Raw genomic sequence first — 14,486 nt, 5'->3', positions numbered from 1 at the left:
GACAAGGAGAGAATCACTATTAACAGATCATCTTTCATACTAAAACTCTATTTTTTGTCAAGAGCAATTCTTCTAAACTCTTGTTCAGAGAAGAGGTATCTAAATACAGATTAAAATAATACCATAACCACCATAACTATATTTGGAAAACTGAAGCAGGTCCTATCCTATCCAATTTCCCAAATTCCAAAACTGAGTCTAGAGCATGACACCAAGATTTTGACCAACTCAACATAGCTCCAAATCAGAGCCCTAACCAGAGCTATGTCAGAATTGATGAGAAGGTTGTGGCCTAGTAGTTAATCAATGAAGAGGTGAAACAACAAGGACGAAAAACACTAAGTGATTCCTCCTCTCTGTCTAAGCCTCGATAAGCAGGTACTAGAGTTATCTGGTACCAGTGTTGATTGGCGGCAGCAGATACTCGTTTAAATAGTACCAATCCAAAAAAAAAAAAAGAACAATGAGAAAGTCACCACACATGTCCAGGTGTCTTTGAACTAAACAAGTGAAGGCACACAATATATTTTAGGAAATTTTATCTCTGCCTGCAGTTTGATATACCAGAAATCAGATCTGAGACAATGTTTAAAAAGGAAACTATTACTCCTATTCCTTTTCCAACCTCGAAATCAACACCAGTTATACAACAATATATGCAGAAACCTTTAACTATATACAAAATAAGTAAGTAACTAAGCATTTGAAGAAGGCAAAAATTGCAGTGGTACATACTCTATGACAAACATGTACTAACAGTATTGTCAATGCTCCTTGCAATCTTTAACAGGCTTAGCTTCAAAACCTCCTTCTTGTCTCTTCTCAAGTTCATATGGCATGTACGTTCCAAATATCCTATCCCATGTCACAAAGAAGGGCTGTGAATAGTTAAACTTGGTCCCGTAAAGCTGGTGATGAATATCATGGTAAGCCGAGTTGTTTTTAAAGAAGATATGGAAGAGGTTTCCGGGCAACCATAGTCCGCAATGATCATCAACCGTCTTGATCGTAGCAAATGAGAAAAAGAAGATGGAGGTACGTGGTGACATGCCCGATACAAGGAAAGCTAAAGCCCCACCGACTGTGTCGAGAATCAGGCCCTCTAAAGGGTGGTTGTACAAAGCTCCAAATGCATACGGAACAATAAGCCAGTGATGTTGAGCATGGATATGCTTGTACAAGAACTTGTTTTGGTGCATGTACCGATGCATAAAATATTGCCAAGTATCTAACATCACCATGGCAACAAAGAACTGCCTTCCAAGAACAAAGATGGAAGCATGTTGATCCCCATCAGATTCACCATCATTTCCTGTGACCTGCTCAAAATTAGTAGATAATCAGACACCAAGATTTAGTCAACATACAAACATAAAATTTGACATGACGTGGAACAAGAATATGAGAATCGAGTGCATGAGATACTGAAAGTACAAGAAATTTGAAAAGCGAAACTCCACATGGTATATACTTAAATTACTTATCAGAACATACAAAAGGTGTACAATTTGTACCTCATTGATCAGAGATTAAGTGTGATGGTATGAGCTAGCCCTCCCTATTAGACTTATCAATTTCCCTCTCAGGGTCAGAAATGCTTACAGTTTTTGCTATCATAAATGAAAAGTCAGGTGCTGATTCGTGGGTCCCAGAATCACATGCTGGCTTACCAAAGTGAAAGGAAACAAAAGCAGTGCAATTGAGTTTAAGACTCAAGAGACCCAATTAATCACCACATGACAACCACAGATAGAGAAGTGCCAACAAACGAAGTAAGTTTAAAAAAGTACAGTTTTTAAGGGGATAGATATGAGCGCTTGAAAGTCAATTTGCAAATTAGGTTACACACATATCAACGCTAGCCAAAGGAAAGACAAGACCACAGCATCTCCTTTTCATATCTCTTCTTTGCAGGTTAAAGAAACGAATTTATCCCTCAATACATCCAGGCTCAGAAATTGAGCTTGAAAAGATCATCTCATTACTTTAGTCTTTCCATACCTCCGAACACATCGAAAGTTGCACGAAAAAAGCTTTATTAGGTCATGGATACCCCCAACACCATTCTCAACTATTACTTCTGGCGTCAACTAACTTTGCAATACGTACGGACACCAAGAAAAGGGCAGACAACAGAAATGCAGAAGAGTATTTAAGACTTTTTTTATAGGGAAGTCTTCCTTTGTCAAGCAGGGTCTCTACTTTTTGTTGATTAACTTAAAGAACAGAAGATTGAGCACATATCCCATTGCCATGGGAACCACCACCCCAGAGCTGGGCCCTTCAATTGAACAAAACTCTAATTATTCTGTCCTAATATTTCCCACGAACCTCACAATACTTGAATAATCATTAGAAGCAACGAGCAAATTGACACGGAAGAATGCAGTCTTTAGAAACTTATTTTGAACCGCAGAAACCCAGATACGACACACTCCATTGAAGAGAGAAGCAGTAAAACATGAAGTTTCTGACCATCTCAAGCATCGGCATAGACAGCTAAGATCAAAACAATGCCGATTGAGCCGCTTTTACAACCTATTGTCCTAGAAGAACTTCAAAGTCAGTCTTTCTTTATAAAATCAAACAACTCAATCCGATGGTGCACATTTTGCATCTGATTATTAGAGAACTCTTACTTCCCTACCATTCAAGGAAAATCAAACCTGCAAATTTCAGAATTTCATATATATATATTTTTTTTGGGAGAAAAAATTTCATATAAATTTCCTTATCAAAAGAAATCCATATGAACTTAAAGATGAAATTTCTGTTCAGATAACAGAATCTATTATCACTTTTTAGGTTCAAGAAACCTTGAGACTTTTGATAAAGAAAATTTAATCTATAGATATAAAACACTACGGTACAGCTGCAGAAGTAGCCTAGAGGCGAGTCAAGCCAGGAAAACAATTGCACATTTTGTGATTGACATAAGCAAGAAGTCATACTTCTCATTCTGTGCATGAAGGAATTCATCCTAAATGATGAGTAATACAAGTAACTACGGATTAACATCCAATGAAGCTTTTGGTCATAGTTTAATGTGATAGATGAGACTCCTTTACCAAAAATGTATAATAAATATAAGAACACGCTAAGGTACAGAACAATTTTACCATCCAGCTGTCAGGAAATTCTAGGAACACACACGTAGACAAGCATAAAAAAGCTCCTCCCTTTTGTCAATGAAAATAATTCAAAAAGTTGAATTTTCCTAAAACAAATACTATTTGGGCAACAGAATTATTATTACCGCCATCGCTTCCTCAGATTCCCCTTTCCATCCCACCCCACGTGGTGATACAGATCGTCCAATTATGAGTTACACATACCATTCATGAAATCATATATTCATGAATCAAATCATTTCTAATCTTAAGCTGAAATTAAGAATGTTAAGGCATCTATGAAGAAATTTCCGAGAAACATAGTGATAAAGGTAATGAACACATCCCAGAACATCTATAGAACATCAATAACCTCCCAAGGAAAAAGAAAAGTCAGACAGAAGCATCTAAACCCAATCAAAACAAGACCAAACAAGTAGATGCATAATAAGTTACCAACATCAACTAAGCCTCAATAGTTAAACATATAAATCCTCCGTAAACATTATGATGCACAAAAAAATTTAAAAAAGAAAAAGAAAAAAAAATGACCAAACATGCATATGCACAATAAGTTATCATATCAACTAAGCCTCAATAGTTAACCATATAAATCCTCTGTAACCATTATGATGCACAACAAAAAAACAAAAAACGAAAAAAAAAAAAAAAAAAAAAAAGAAGAAGATCAAACAAGCATATGCAGAACAAACTATCATATCAACTAAGCCTCAATAGTTAACCATATAAATCATCTATATCATTATGATGCATAAAAGAAGACCAAACAATCATATACATAATAAGTTACCAACATCAACTAAGCCTCAATAGTTAACCATATCAATCCTCTATATCATCATGATGCATCAAAAACAAAAAAGACCAAACAAGCATATGCATAATAAATTATCAATATCAACTAAGCCTCAATAGTTAACCATATCAATCCTCCATTTCATTACGATGCATCAAAAAAAAAAGACCAAACAAGTATAAATGCAGAGAATCAGAAGGAAAAAGAATATCTATTAATGAACCAGCAATGGAGTTTATATACAAAGCAAACACTCCAGATTGTGCTAAGCTAACTCCTAGAAAATAGGAGCAGATAAACGTGAGTGAACAACTCTAACTAAAGCCTAAATTAACTGAACTTGAATTATCCTAATTTTCAGGAACTGCTGCTGCACGTGTGCTGTTACGCCCCCCTCAAGTTAGGCGTGAAGAGACAACACCTAACTTGGGAAGCATGCGCTGGAAGGCTGGCTTGGACAATGGTTTGGTGAGCGGATCTGCAATTTGATCAGCGGAGTGAACATGTGATACCCAGACTAGGCCATTGCGGACTTGGTTGCGAACAAAGTGAATATCAACCTCAAGGTGCTTCATTTTGGTATGATGTACTGGGTTTTCAGCAATGTACGTGACCCCAAGGTTATCGCAAAGTATTACGGGAGCTGCAGGCAGCGGCACATGAAGATCCTTGAGCAAGTGGGTGACCCAGTTTGTTTCTGACAAGGCAGAAGCAACCGCCCGATACTCAGCCTCAGTGGAGGAGCGGGAGACGGTTGGTTGTTTACGAGAACACCAGGAAATAGGCGTCGTGCCTAGATAAACAATGTAACCAGAGATTGAGCGGCTATCATTAATATCTCCCGCCCAATCAGCATCAACATAGGCATAGAGATTAGTTGATTTCTGTGTGGAAATATGAATACCATACTGGGGTGTTTCTTTAAGATACCGAAGGATACGTTTAACTGCCTTCCAGTGAACCACAGATGGAGAATTGTTGAACTGAGTAAGCTTGTTTAACGAGAACGTGATGTCCGGTCGGGTTAACGAAAGATACTGAAGCTTGCCAAGTACACTCCTATACTCTTTGCCATCAGTTTTGGGGGCTCCGTCATGTACCAGAAGTGTCGTTGAGGTACTCATTGGTGACTGAACGCCCTTGCAATCCTGCATCCGAGTGTCATGTAGCACCTCCTGTATATAGTTAGATTGACAAATAAACAGACCATCGGCATTCTTGTGTACCTCAATGCCCAAGAAGTAGTGCAATAAGCCAAGATACTTAAGAGAAAACTTTTTAGAAAGAGAACATATAACTTGCTGAAGGAGTGTGTCATTGCTGCCCCGTGAGTATGATGTCGTCCACATATATGAGAATATAAATAGTTACTCCCAAATTATGCAAACAAACAGAGAATTATCGTCCTCGGTCATCTTGAAACCCATTTGGATCAAAGAATCAGTAAGTGCATCATACCAGGCTTTAGGAGCTTGGCGCAGTCCGTAAATAGCTTTTCTGAGATGGCAGACATAGTCGGGATGCGCCGAATCTTCATAGCCAGGTGGTTGGTTCATATACACGTCTTCCTGAAGGTTCCCTTGAAGAAAAGCATTATTTACATCGATCTGATGCAATTGCCAATTTTTTTGGACAACAAGGGTGAGGACGGTTCGAATTGTTGTGGGTTTAACCACTGGACTGTATGTTTTATGAAAATCTACCCCAGGTCTTTGAGTGAATCCTTTTGCAACCAAACGTGCTTTGTACCTATCAATAGAGCCATCAGGCTTTGTTTTAATTCGAAACAACCACTTACAGGGAACAACATTTCTGGTGTGGTCCGGTGGAACCAATTCCCAAGTCTGGTTCTTCATCAATGCATCAAACTCAACCTGCATAGCATCTCTCCAATATGAAAATTTTTGTGCTTGTTTATGAGTTACAGGTATAAGGGTTACAGGTTGGGTTATTTGGGCAGTGTAGCCTACAATTTTGCGTCACTTGAAGATGCTATTTTGCGACCTTGTCACGACACGATTTTGCTCAGTTTGTGGAACTTGAACTATGGGGTCAGTGGGGGGAGGTGAACGTAGAGTGCTACTGCTGTCTTTTCTGTTAGAGCTTGAGGATTGGTTCGGTATATTAGGCAATGAGTTTGGGCGACGCCGATAAACATGAGTAATTGGTGGTCGGCGATTTAAGTTGGGAGGATGAGTAGAGAGGGCAGGGGGTTGGCTTTGAAATATGAAATAGGGTGGTGGGGCATTAGCAATAGGGGTTTGTCGATGCCTATGATCAGGGGACAGGGAAGGAGGTTGAAAATTACCTTGGTGATGCGACTGTGGGTTATTCCTCTGTGCGGCGCGAAGTGAGCAGGGATCTTGGCGTGTATCCCGCATCAGCGGAATGGTCGGGGGCAGTAGTGCGAGATCTGGATTATCATTGGAAGCATTGTTCATAGCTGGAGAAGTGTGACTTAAAGTATTTTACCAATTTAAAAACGAAAAGCTTTGTTTTGAATCAGAAAAAATATTATCAAACGGGAAAATATTTTCTAAAAAATTAACATCCCGTGAGAGAAAAATTTTGGAGCTTGTGGGTTCAAAACACTGGTGGCAATGATGAGTGACGGAAAAACCAAGATAGACACAAGGTGTGGAATACGGTTCCAATTTATTTTGGGCATATGGTCGTAGCCAAGGGTAGCATAGACATCCAAATGTACGAAGAGATTCATAAGGTGGTGTTTCATTGAAAAGAACTTCAAACGGGGACTTGTCATCAAGGGTTTGGGTAGGCAGTCGGTTTATGAGAAAAGCGGCATGATGGCAGGCAAATGTCCAAAAATTGGAAGGTAAACTAGCTTGATGAAGCAGTGTTTTGGCTGTTTCGATTAGGTGTCGATGACGTCTTTCAGCCAAGGCGACCCTTTGAGGCATATAAGGGGGAGAAACAAGGTGTTGTATGCCATTGGAATTAAGGTAAGGTTCTAGAGCTTGATATTCTCCGCCTCCATCAGTGTATAGTGTGAGTATTTTGTGACCAAAATGTTTTTCAAGCACAGGATGTAAGTTTTGAAATACTTTTTGAACTTCATGTTTGTTTTTCATTGTGTACAGCCAAATGTATTTGGTGTACTGATCAACAAATAAACAATAGTATCGCTTTTTGTCAATGGACAAAACCAGGGAGGGGCCCCACAGATCACTGTAAATTACTTCTAATGGAAATTTGCTGGACAACATGTTTAAATAAAATGGAAATCTGTGAGCTTTATTGCAAGAACATGAATTACAATAAGTAAACTTGTCTTTTGAAGAATATGAAAGATGAGAATTGTGTAAAATGGAAAATAAAACTTGAGAATGGGGGTGGCCCAATCTTCGATGCCACAGATGTAAGAATGGTCCAGCAATGGCGACGTTGATGGTTGGTCGAGACAGTGATGGCCATTCATAGAGTCCTGCTTTATTCGGGCCGCACAGAAGAGGTGTTCCCGTAGTCAGATCCTTCACAAGAAATTTAAAAGGACAAAACTCTAGTGAGGCGTGATTGTCTTTGCAAAACTGATGAACAGAAATAAGTTTGCGTTTGATAGCCGGAGCACACAAAATATTACGAAGGTTAAAGGTAGTATTTGATGCATTTAAATGAGTAGTACCAGTTTGAGTAATTGGAATCACATTACCATTACCTATTGTCACCTCATCGATCCCTTTAAAGTCTTGAACATTTTGGAGGGAGCTTGTATCCGGGACAACATGGTGAGACGCTCCGGAATCGACAATCCAAGGGTCATGTGTCGTCGTCTGTGCAACAAAATTTGCTCTTGCTTCTACGTGGTTATGGGACCTAGAGCGGCAAACATTTGCTGTATGGCCAAATTTGTCGCAAAGTTGACAACGGACACGGTTGGGTTGGTGTGGGAAGTTGCGCCACTGGGAATTGTCCCTCGGATACTGGGAAGCACTGCAGTCAGCGAACTGTTTGTTTGAGGGACGCCAGTTGTTGTTGTTGGGTGGGCGTCGATTATTGCGTGGGGGATTTGTGACCCGTTAAGCAACAACTGTTGTGACCTGGGTGGTATAGTTCTTGAGGTCCTCATGTTTGAGGAACAGTTCATGATCAAGAAGCTTATCAAAAAGTTCCGCGTAGCCAATTGGAGAGTCCCGTGCCCGTATGGCTGCTGAGATCTCACGGAATTCTGGACCGAGTCCACTCAGTATTTTAACCACAAGTGTTATGTCCCGTATTTTTATACATTGGGACAACCCGGATTAACTATGATAATTTAAGGCCAAGACTATTCCGGGATTTGAAGTCGGGACTTTTGACCATTTGATTTTATTTTGAGACATAAGTTGAATATGAAATTGTGGGCATTGAACACTTTGGAAAAATTGGGACCACAATTCATAAAATTGGAATTAAAAATGTTGTGCAAAAATGCCATGGTGGCCGTGTACATTGAATGGTCCCCACACATTGTGTGGCCAATTTTAATTGGTCCAACACATTGTGTGGGCCAAGACACTTGGTGATATTTGTGGGACTTAAAAAGATGACTTAAGTCATCTTCTCTCACCATTTCAACACTTAGAAAAAACAAGACTTGGAGAGCTTCCACCAAACACCCCTCTTGGCCAAGAAATGGAAAAAAACCAAGATCATTTCAAGCCACCCCAAAAATATTTCTTTGGTATAAATCAACTATTTTGAGGTCCCTAAGTAACGTGGAAGCGTTGTTGGAGCGATCAAGCCATCAATTTTGTGGATTTCAAACCCTAAGCAAATTGTGGAGTAAAGAAGAAAGGTAAGAATTTCTCTTGTTTTATGAGTTGTGAATGTTTTGTGCACATTGTAGTATGTTAATATGGATGAAAATCATGAAATATAGTATGTTGGAAGTGGGTTGTGTGATGGGTGTGCTAGCCGTGTAAATGGGTATTGTGATTGGGTTGATGAATAAATTGTTTGTAGCATATTTGATTGTTGTAGAGTGGGGAAGAGAATAGAAATCATCGAAATATGTATATGTGTAGTGATAGACGAATATGAGTCTTATTATATGCCGAAGATTGCACTAATGTCGCTTAGCGTCGTAATGGTTAGTGTGATGACTTTTATGTTGGAAATGAGAGTTTAATGTCCCATATAGGACCTGAAGGCTAGGCTAAACCTCCCTCAAAGGGATTCCTGAGCGGAACTCTTTTTCAAAGAACTGGTTGATATGGTAAATGTGCGGACTGATTTGGAGAATTTGGTGCACTTAATGTAATCTTTATTTATGAGAACCATCAATATATATATGTATATATATGTGTGTAGGGTGGCCGAGTATGGCCCCAATGTTTGGCAAAGGATGAATTAATATCGCTTAACGTTTTAATTGTCGTCGTTACGAATTCTAGTTGGAAATGAGCAATTAATAACTCAAGATTGATGTTGAGATTTTGTGGGCTGATTTGAGGCTTATTGTACGTTTGATGTAATTCGTATATTTGTGAAAATGACATTGTTATATTGTGGATTGTGATACAAAACATGACTTGAAAATGAGGAATGTAAAAAGGGGGCTGCTCACGGTTTAGGGGGCTGTTTTCGGCCACTTTTGGAGCAAATTATTGGCTTGTTGGAAAAATTATGTGAATTGTCTAGAATGTTCTTGAATGTTGTTAGTATGGGTTCGGGTTAATAATCGAATGTACGAACGATATTGTGGCTTGAAAGTAAGCCATTGAATTGAATGATTGGAAAAGTTGTCGAATGGCGTAAAAGAGAGCTACTATTATTATTTTGCCTTTCGAATTGATTATCGATGTTGCTAGGTTGGTTATTGTGGTTGTTGTTGTTGATTTTGAGCGAGTTAAATTCTCGGAATGGCCTATTTACAGGGGAAATGCTGCCGAATTTTCTGTAGAATTTAATGAATAGTTGGAATAAATAATTGCTTAAGTACCTATGGTTAATATTGGATATTCATTGGCATATTTGTAGACCTTGGGGAGCCCGAGGCGTAGATTTGGATTAACTTTAGATTGGCTAGCTTGGAGTGCGTACGAGGTATGTAAAGCACCCTTCTTTCGTTTAGCATGCTTTAGTTATAAATAGGCTAGACTACTAGCCTTAAGGAAATCCTAAATTCGAAATCCGAGTTCGCTATAATCTTTACATATATTCTTTGGCATTCCTATGTATGATATGATGAAATATGAACTATTATGCCTTTGAAGAAATTGATTTCTAAACTTTGCACAATAAGTTGATTTAAAGAATTCCGAACTATAAACGCCATATCTTCCTCCGAAAGGTTCGGATTGCTTTAATATTTTTGTAAGGGTTTATATGGCATATGATGAATATATTTTCTATAGGCGGGCCCGGCTCGGGTCAATACCCGTCCGTGGGTCCCACGACTTTCCTTTTATGTAATTCGGAGAATCTTTGAAAGAATTTGTTATGACTATTATTCTGATTTCAAATATGATCATTTTACTTCCGTTTGGATTTATGGTAACGATTTTATGCATATGACAACTCACGACTCTATTCTTGCATTCTGTTATTCCGTTCGCCGAGTCCCGGGCCGGTTCTGTTATCGTGCGCATTTTGATATACTCCGGAGTTATGCTGTGTTTATGGTTCACCGAGCTACTCGCAAAAGAGGGTCGAGTTCCACTTATATTTGGTGATATGCTGTGTATGGCGTTATGTTGTGATGTGATATGTGACGGGGATATGGAGATTTGAAACCTTTCTGGTGTTATGCTGTGTTATGGCGCCATCGACGGGCGGGCGACCATATTCTTCTGTACCCTATGCATGACTTATATTTTTAAACTAAACATTTTGATATGATTGGATTTGTACTTATGTTCGACACTTCTGTTTCGTCTATGTCTCAGGTTTGTTTTCTGTATATTCTGCTTTGCATACTCAGTACATATTTCGTACTGACCCCCCTTTCTTCGGGGAGCTGCGTTTCATGCCCGCAGGTACAGATGCGTAGTTTGCTGATCCACCAGTTTAGGACATCCTCTCTTGCTGTTTGGAGTGCTCTTCTCACTTCAGAGCATATGTTTTGGTATACATTTTTGTTCCTTGTGTATGTATTTGTTCAGGGGTACGGCAGGGCCCTGTCCCGCCATATGATTCGGTTTGTCTTTTTTAGAGGTCTGTAGACGTATTTGTGGGTGTGTGTGCCTACTTCTGTTCAGGTGCGTTTGTATGATCTCTTTCGTTATGGCAGCCTTGCCGGCTTTTCGATATATGTATATGTACATGTTTGCGTTGAAATGTGTTTGATAAAATTTGAGGCAGCGTCTGATAATTTGTGTCCGTACATGCCGCCTATATGTGATTCTATCTGTTTGTGATTTGATTGAATAAGTACGTCAGGGTGCCCAACTAGAGCGCCAGTCACGGCCTACGGGGTTGGGTCGTGACAACAAGTTCTTCATTATTGACGGGTGAACCTGCTGTTGCAAGTTCATCAGAAAGAGAGCGAATCTTTTGCATATATTCAGCAACAAATTTGTTGTCTTTGCTTACTCGACTGAGATGGTGACGAAGGCTAAAGATGTGGGTTTGCGATTTGTTCGCAAAGGAAGTGTGAAGTTGATCCCACGCAGTTTTGGAGTTAGTTGCAGAAGCGACAGTGGATGCAATTGTGGCATCAACAGAGGCCATGAGAGCGTTTTGGATTAGTTTATCTTGACGAAACCAATCTTTGTACTCTAGGTTGGCAGATTCAAGGCTGTTGGTTGTAATTTTTTCAGGAGGGGACAACTTAGTACCATCAAGATGACCGTAGAGGTCATGGCCATGAAGTAGCATGGCAATTTGGGTCTTCCATATAGTGAAGCTATGGCTGCCGGACAGTTTAATAGGCAGCTGGGATGAAGGGTTGAACTGAATTAAGTGTTTGAGGACCGGGGTGGCATCGGCATTAATCACTAGGGTAGAAGAGTCGGCCATTTGTGTGGTGAGAAAGAAAAAAAATTTGGATCTTGGACAGGTACTCGTTAGAGTATTTTCTTTGGCCTTGATACCAAATAAATGCAGAGAATCAGAAGGAAAAAGAATATCTATTAATGAACCAGCAATGAAGTTTATATACAAAGCAAACACTCCAGATTGTGCTAAGCTAACTCCTAGAAAATAGAAGCAGATAAATGTGAGTGAACAACTCTAACTAAAGCCTAAATTAACTGAACTTGAATTATCCTAATTTTCAGGAACTGCTGCTGCACGTCTGCTGTTAACAAGCACGTACATAACAAATTAACAATATCAACTAAGCTTCAATAGTTAACCATATGAATCCTCTATATCATTATTTTTTTATAACAAAGGTACCCATAGCCGCTACCCTTCAGGTGCGCATAGGGTAAACCCCGATCCTGTGTAATAGCAAATAGCAAACCACACAGGAGACATAACCCGCACTAGGCAAGCCCCATGCGACGAGCTCCATCCAAAAGGCAAATACCCTGTTGTCGTAGGCAGGGAGTTCAAACCTGAGACCTCCATTATGAAAGTCCCATGCTCAACTAACTCAGCCACCCTTACGGGTGAATCCTCTATATCATTATGATCCATAAAAAAGACGAAACAAGCATATACATAATAAGTCATCAATATCATATAAGCCTCAACACCTAACTATGAATCCAGTCCATGATGATGCATAATAATTCTCAAACCAAATAAAAAGAACCAAACTTTACATCAATTTAAAGATGATCAAAGTAAACTAACCGCGAATAAAAGCATGGCAACAACAGCCTGAACAACCTATTGAAGAAGAACACCTTTAACAACCTCTTTTTTTGACACTAAATTCTTTTCATCCTCATCTTTCTTTAATGTAACCTATAATTATCCATACCCCCAAGTATTGAATACAATCCTGAATATGCCCAATATACAACTATTGGTAAAAATGTTCCCAACAATTCATCTGATACATAATTATTCTCACTGTTGACACCCAATTTTGTCCCTCTTTTATTTAATTTACTCGGGTTTCTAAATTTACTAACGAGCTAAATACTTTATTTTTCACGATATTTTATTGCTACTACTATTAATATCACTACTTTTATTTTCAACATTATGAGCATTACTTTATCATAAATTTTAAACAGTTAGTCATCGTTTCGTCTTCGGGTTCGGATTCGTTAAATTAATTACTAGACAACACTTTCTAAAATCCTTATTTTTTCTACATATTAATTATTAATTATCTTGACATAGTATATATTGTACTAGTACTTAAATTAGAAGCCCAAGAATAATTGAAATAGAGGAGGAAAATCAACAATTTTCAGCCAAACTATTAGCCCATATTCTAATTAATTCAACCAGTCCATTACCCTTAAACTACCCAAACGACCAGCCCATTCGTTTCTACCCGGTCCAGCCCATATCCTAAATTACCCAGCCCAATTTTATTTCCCCAAAACCTAATCCTTATCCCTCTTTCTTTTCCCTCACCTCTCTCTTCACTCCCTTACCCGCCTCCTCTGTCCTCTCTTTTTTCCCTCTCCCTTCACCCCTCACGTTCTCTCCACCATCATCAACTCCTCTCCCCTCACGTTCCACCCCACGCTTCCTGCCACTTCCACCATACCTCTGTCCCCCACGCCTCTGCTCCCCACTTCCTTTTGTTCCCCACGCCTTTCGCCTTTCGCCTCTCTCCCACGCTCCTCTCTTCACTTTAACGCTAACAAAACCCCATAAATATCTCGAAGTTGAATCATTGAAAGGGGGGGAAGGAAGGATTCGTTTGTTTTAGGGACGGAAACAAAAAAAAGGGAAGATAAAACAAAAAACAGAGCGGAAACAAGTCGAAAAGAAAGAGAAGAAACTGCAAAACTATCATCAAAAAGAACAGCCAATAATTACTCCATTTTTATTTTGGAATTTTAGTTGCTTTAAACGAGTTCGAATCGGTTCATAACGAGAGTAGATTCGAGGCCTCGTCGACACCCACTTCACTGCACACAAAAGGGGTAAACCTCGATACATTTATTGCTCATAATCTTTAGTTTTCTGTTTTGGTTAAGATTTTGTTTATGCTGCTATACATTTAATGATTATGTAGTTTCTTTGTAGTCGCGTTATTTGTTTGATGTTTGGGTGCTGTTAGGATAGAATATTAACTGCTAAAATGAATTTGAAAGATGTATACTGTAATTTGGATGCTTAGACTGAATTTCCAGGACTTAGAACCTATTTAAAGCCGAATATACATAGGATCTACAGTGGGTATACATTCGATATATGTCTGGTATACACACCATGGTGTGTATATCTTAGGTATCGTGTTAGTATTCTGATGAATCTTATAATTTTGTTTGAAGTCACCTGTTGACAAAATCTTTTAGTCATATGCCGTGTGATCTAGATGTGATTCTGTAGCTTACTTCATTACATGCATGTTTGTGTGCTTCTGTTCATGTCTGTTAAGCTGGAACTGATGTGTAAACTTCATGGAAATGAATAAACCTGAATGTTGTCTGATTTCAGTTCAGTAAAGAGAATTTCCTCTAAGAGCCTAGGTGAAAAGAGAG

At 39.0% G+C, this 14,486-nt stretch overlaps 1 protein-coding gene across 1 annotated transcript; it reads right to left on the bottom strand.

Moving 5' to 3' along the window:
• Positions 1-524: 524 nt before the first annotated feature.
• LOC132641554 (sphinganine C4-monooxygenase 1-like) lies at positions 525-12,790 on the bottom strand. Its single transcript, XM_060358595.1, has 2 exons — positions 12,670-12,790; positions 525-1,319 (listed from the first exon to the last, which is right to left on the bottom strand). The coding sequence occupies exons 1-2, from the start codon at positions 12,682-12,684 to the stop codon at positions 765-767; spliced, it is 570 nt and encodes a 189-aa protein (XP_060214578.1). The 5' UTR covers positions 12,685-12,790; the 3' UTR covers positions 525-764.
• Between the last annotated feature and the right edge of the window lie 1,696 nt (positions 12,791-14,486).

Source organism: Lycium barbarum, chromosome 5 (genome assembly GCF_019175385.1).
Source record: "Lycium barbarum isolate Lr01 chromosome 5, ASM1917538v2, whole genome shotgun sequence".
In the NCBI taxonomy this organism is placed as follows: Eukaryota; Viridiplantae; Streptophyta; class Magnoliopsida; order Solanales; family Solanaceae; genus Lycium; species Lycium barbarum.
Note: the sequence above shows the minus strand (reverse complement) of the source record. Positions and strands in the feature narration are given on the sequence as shown.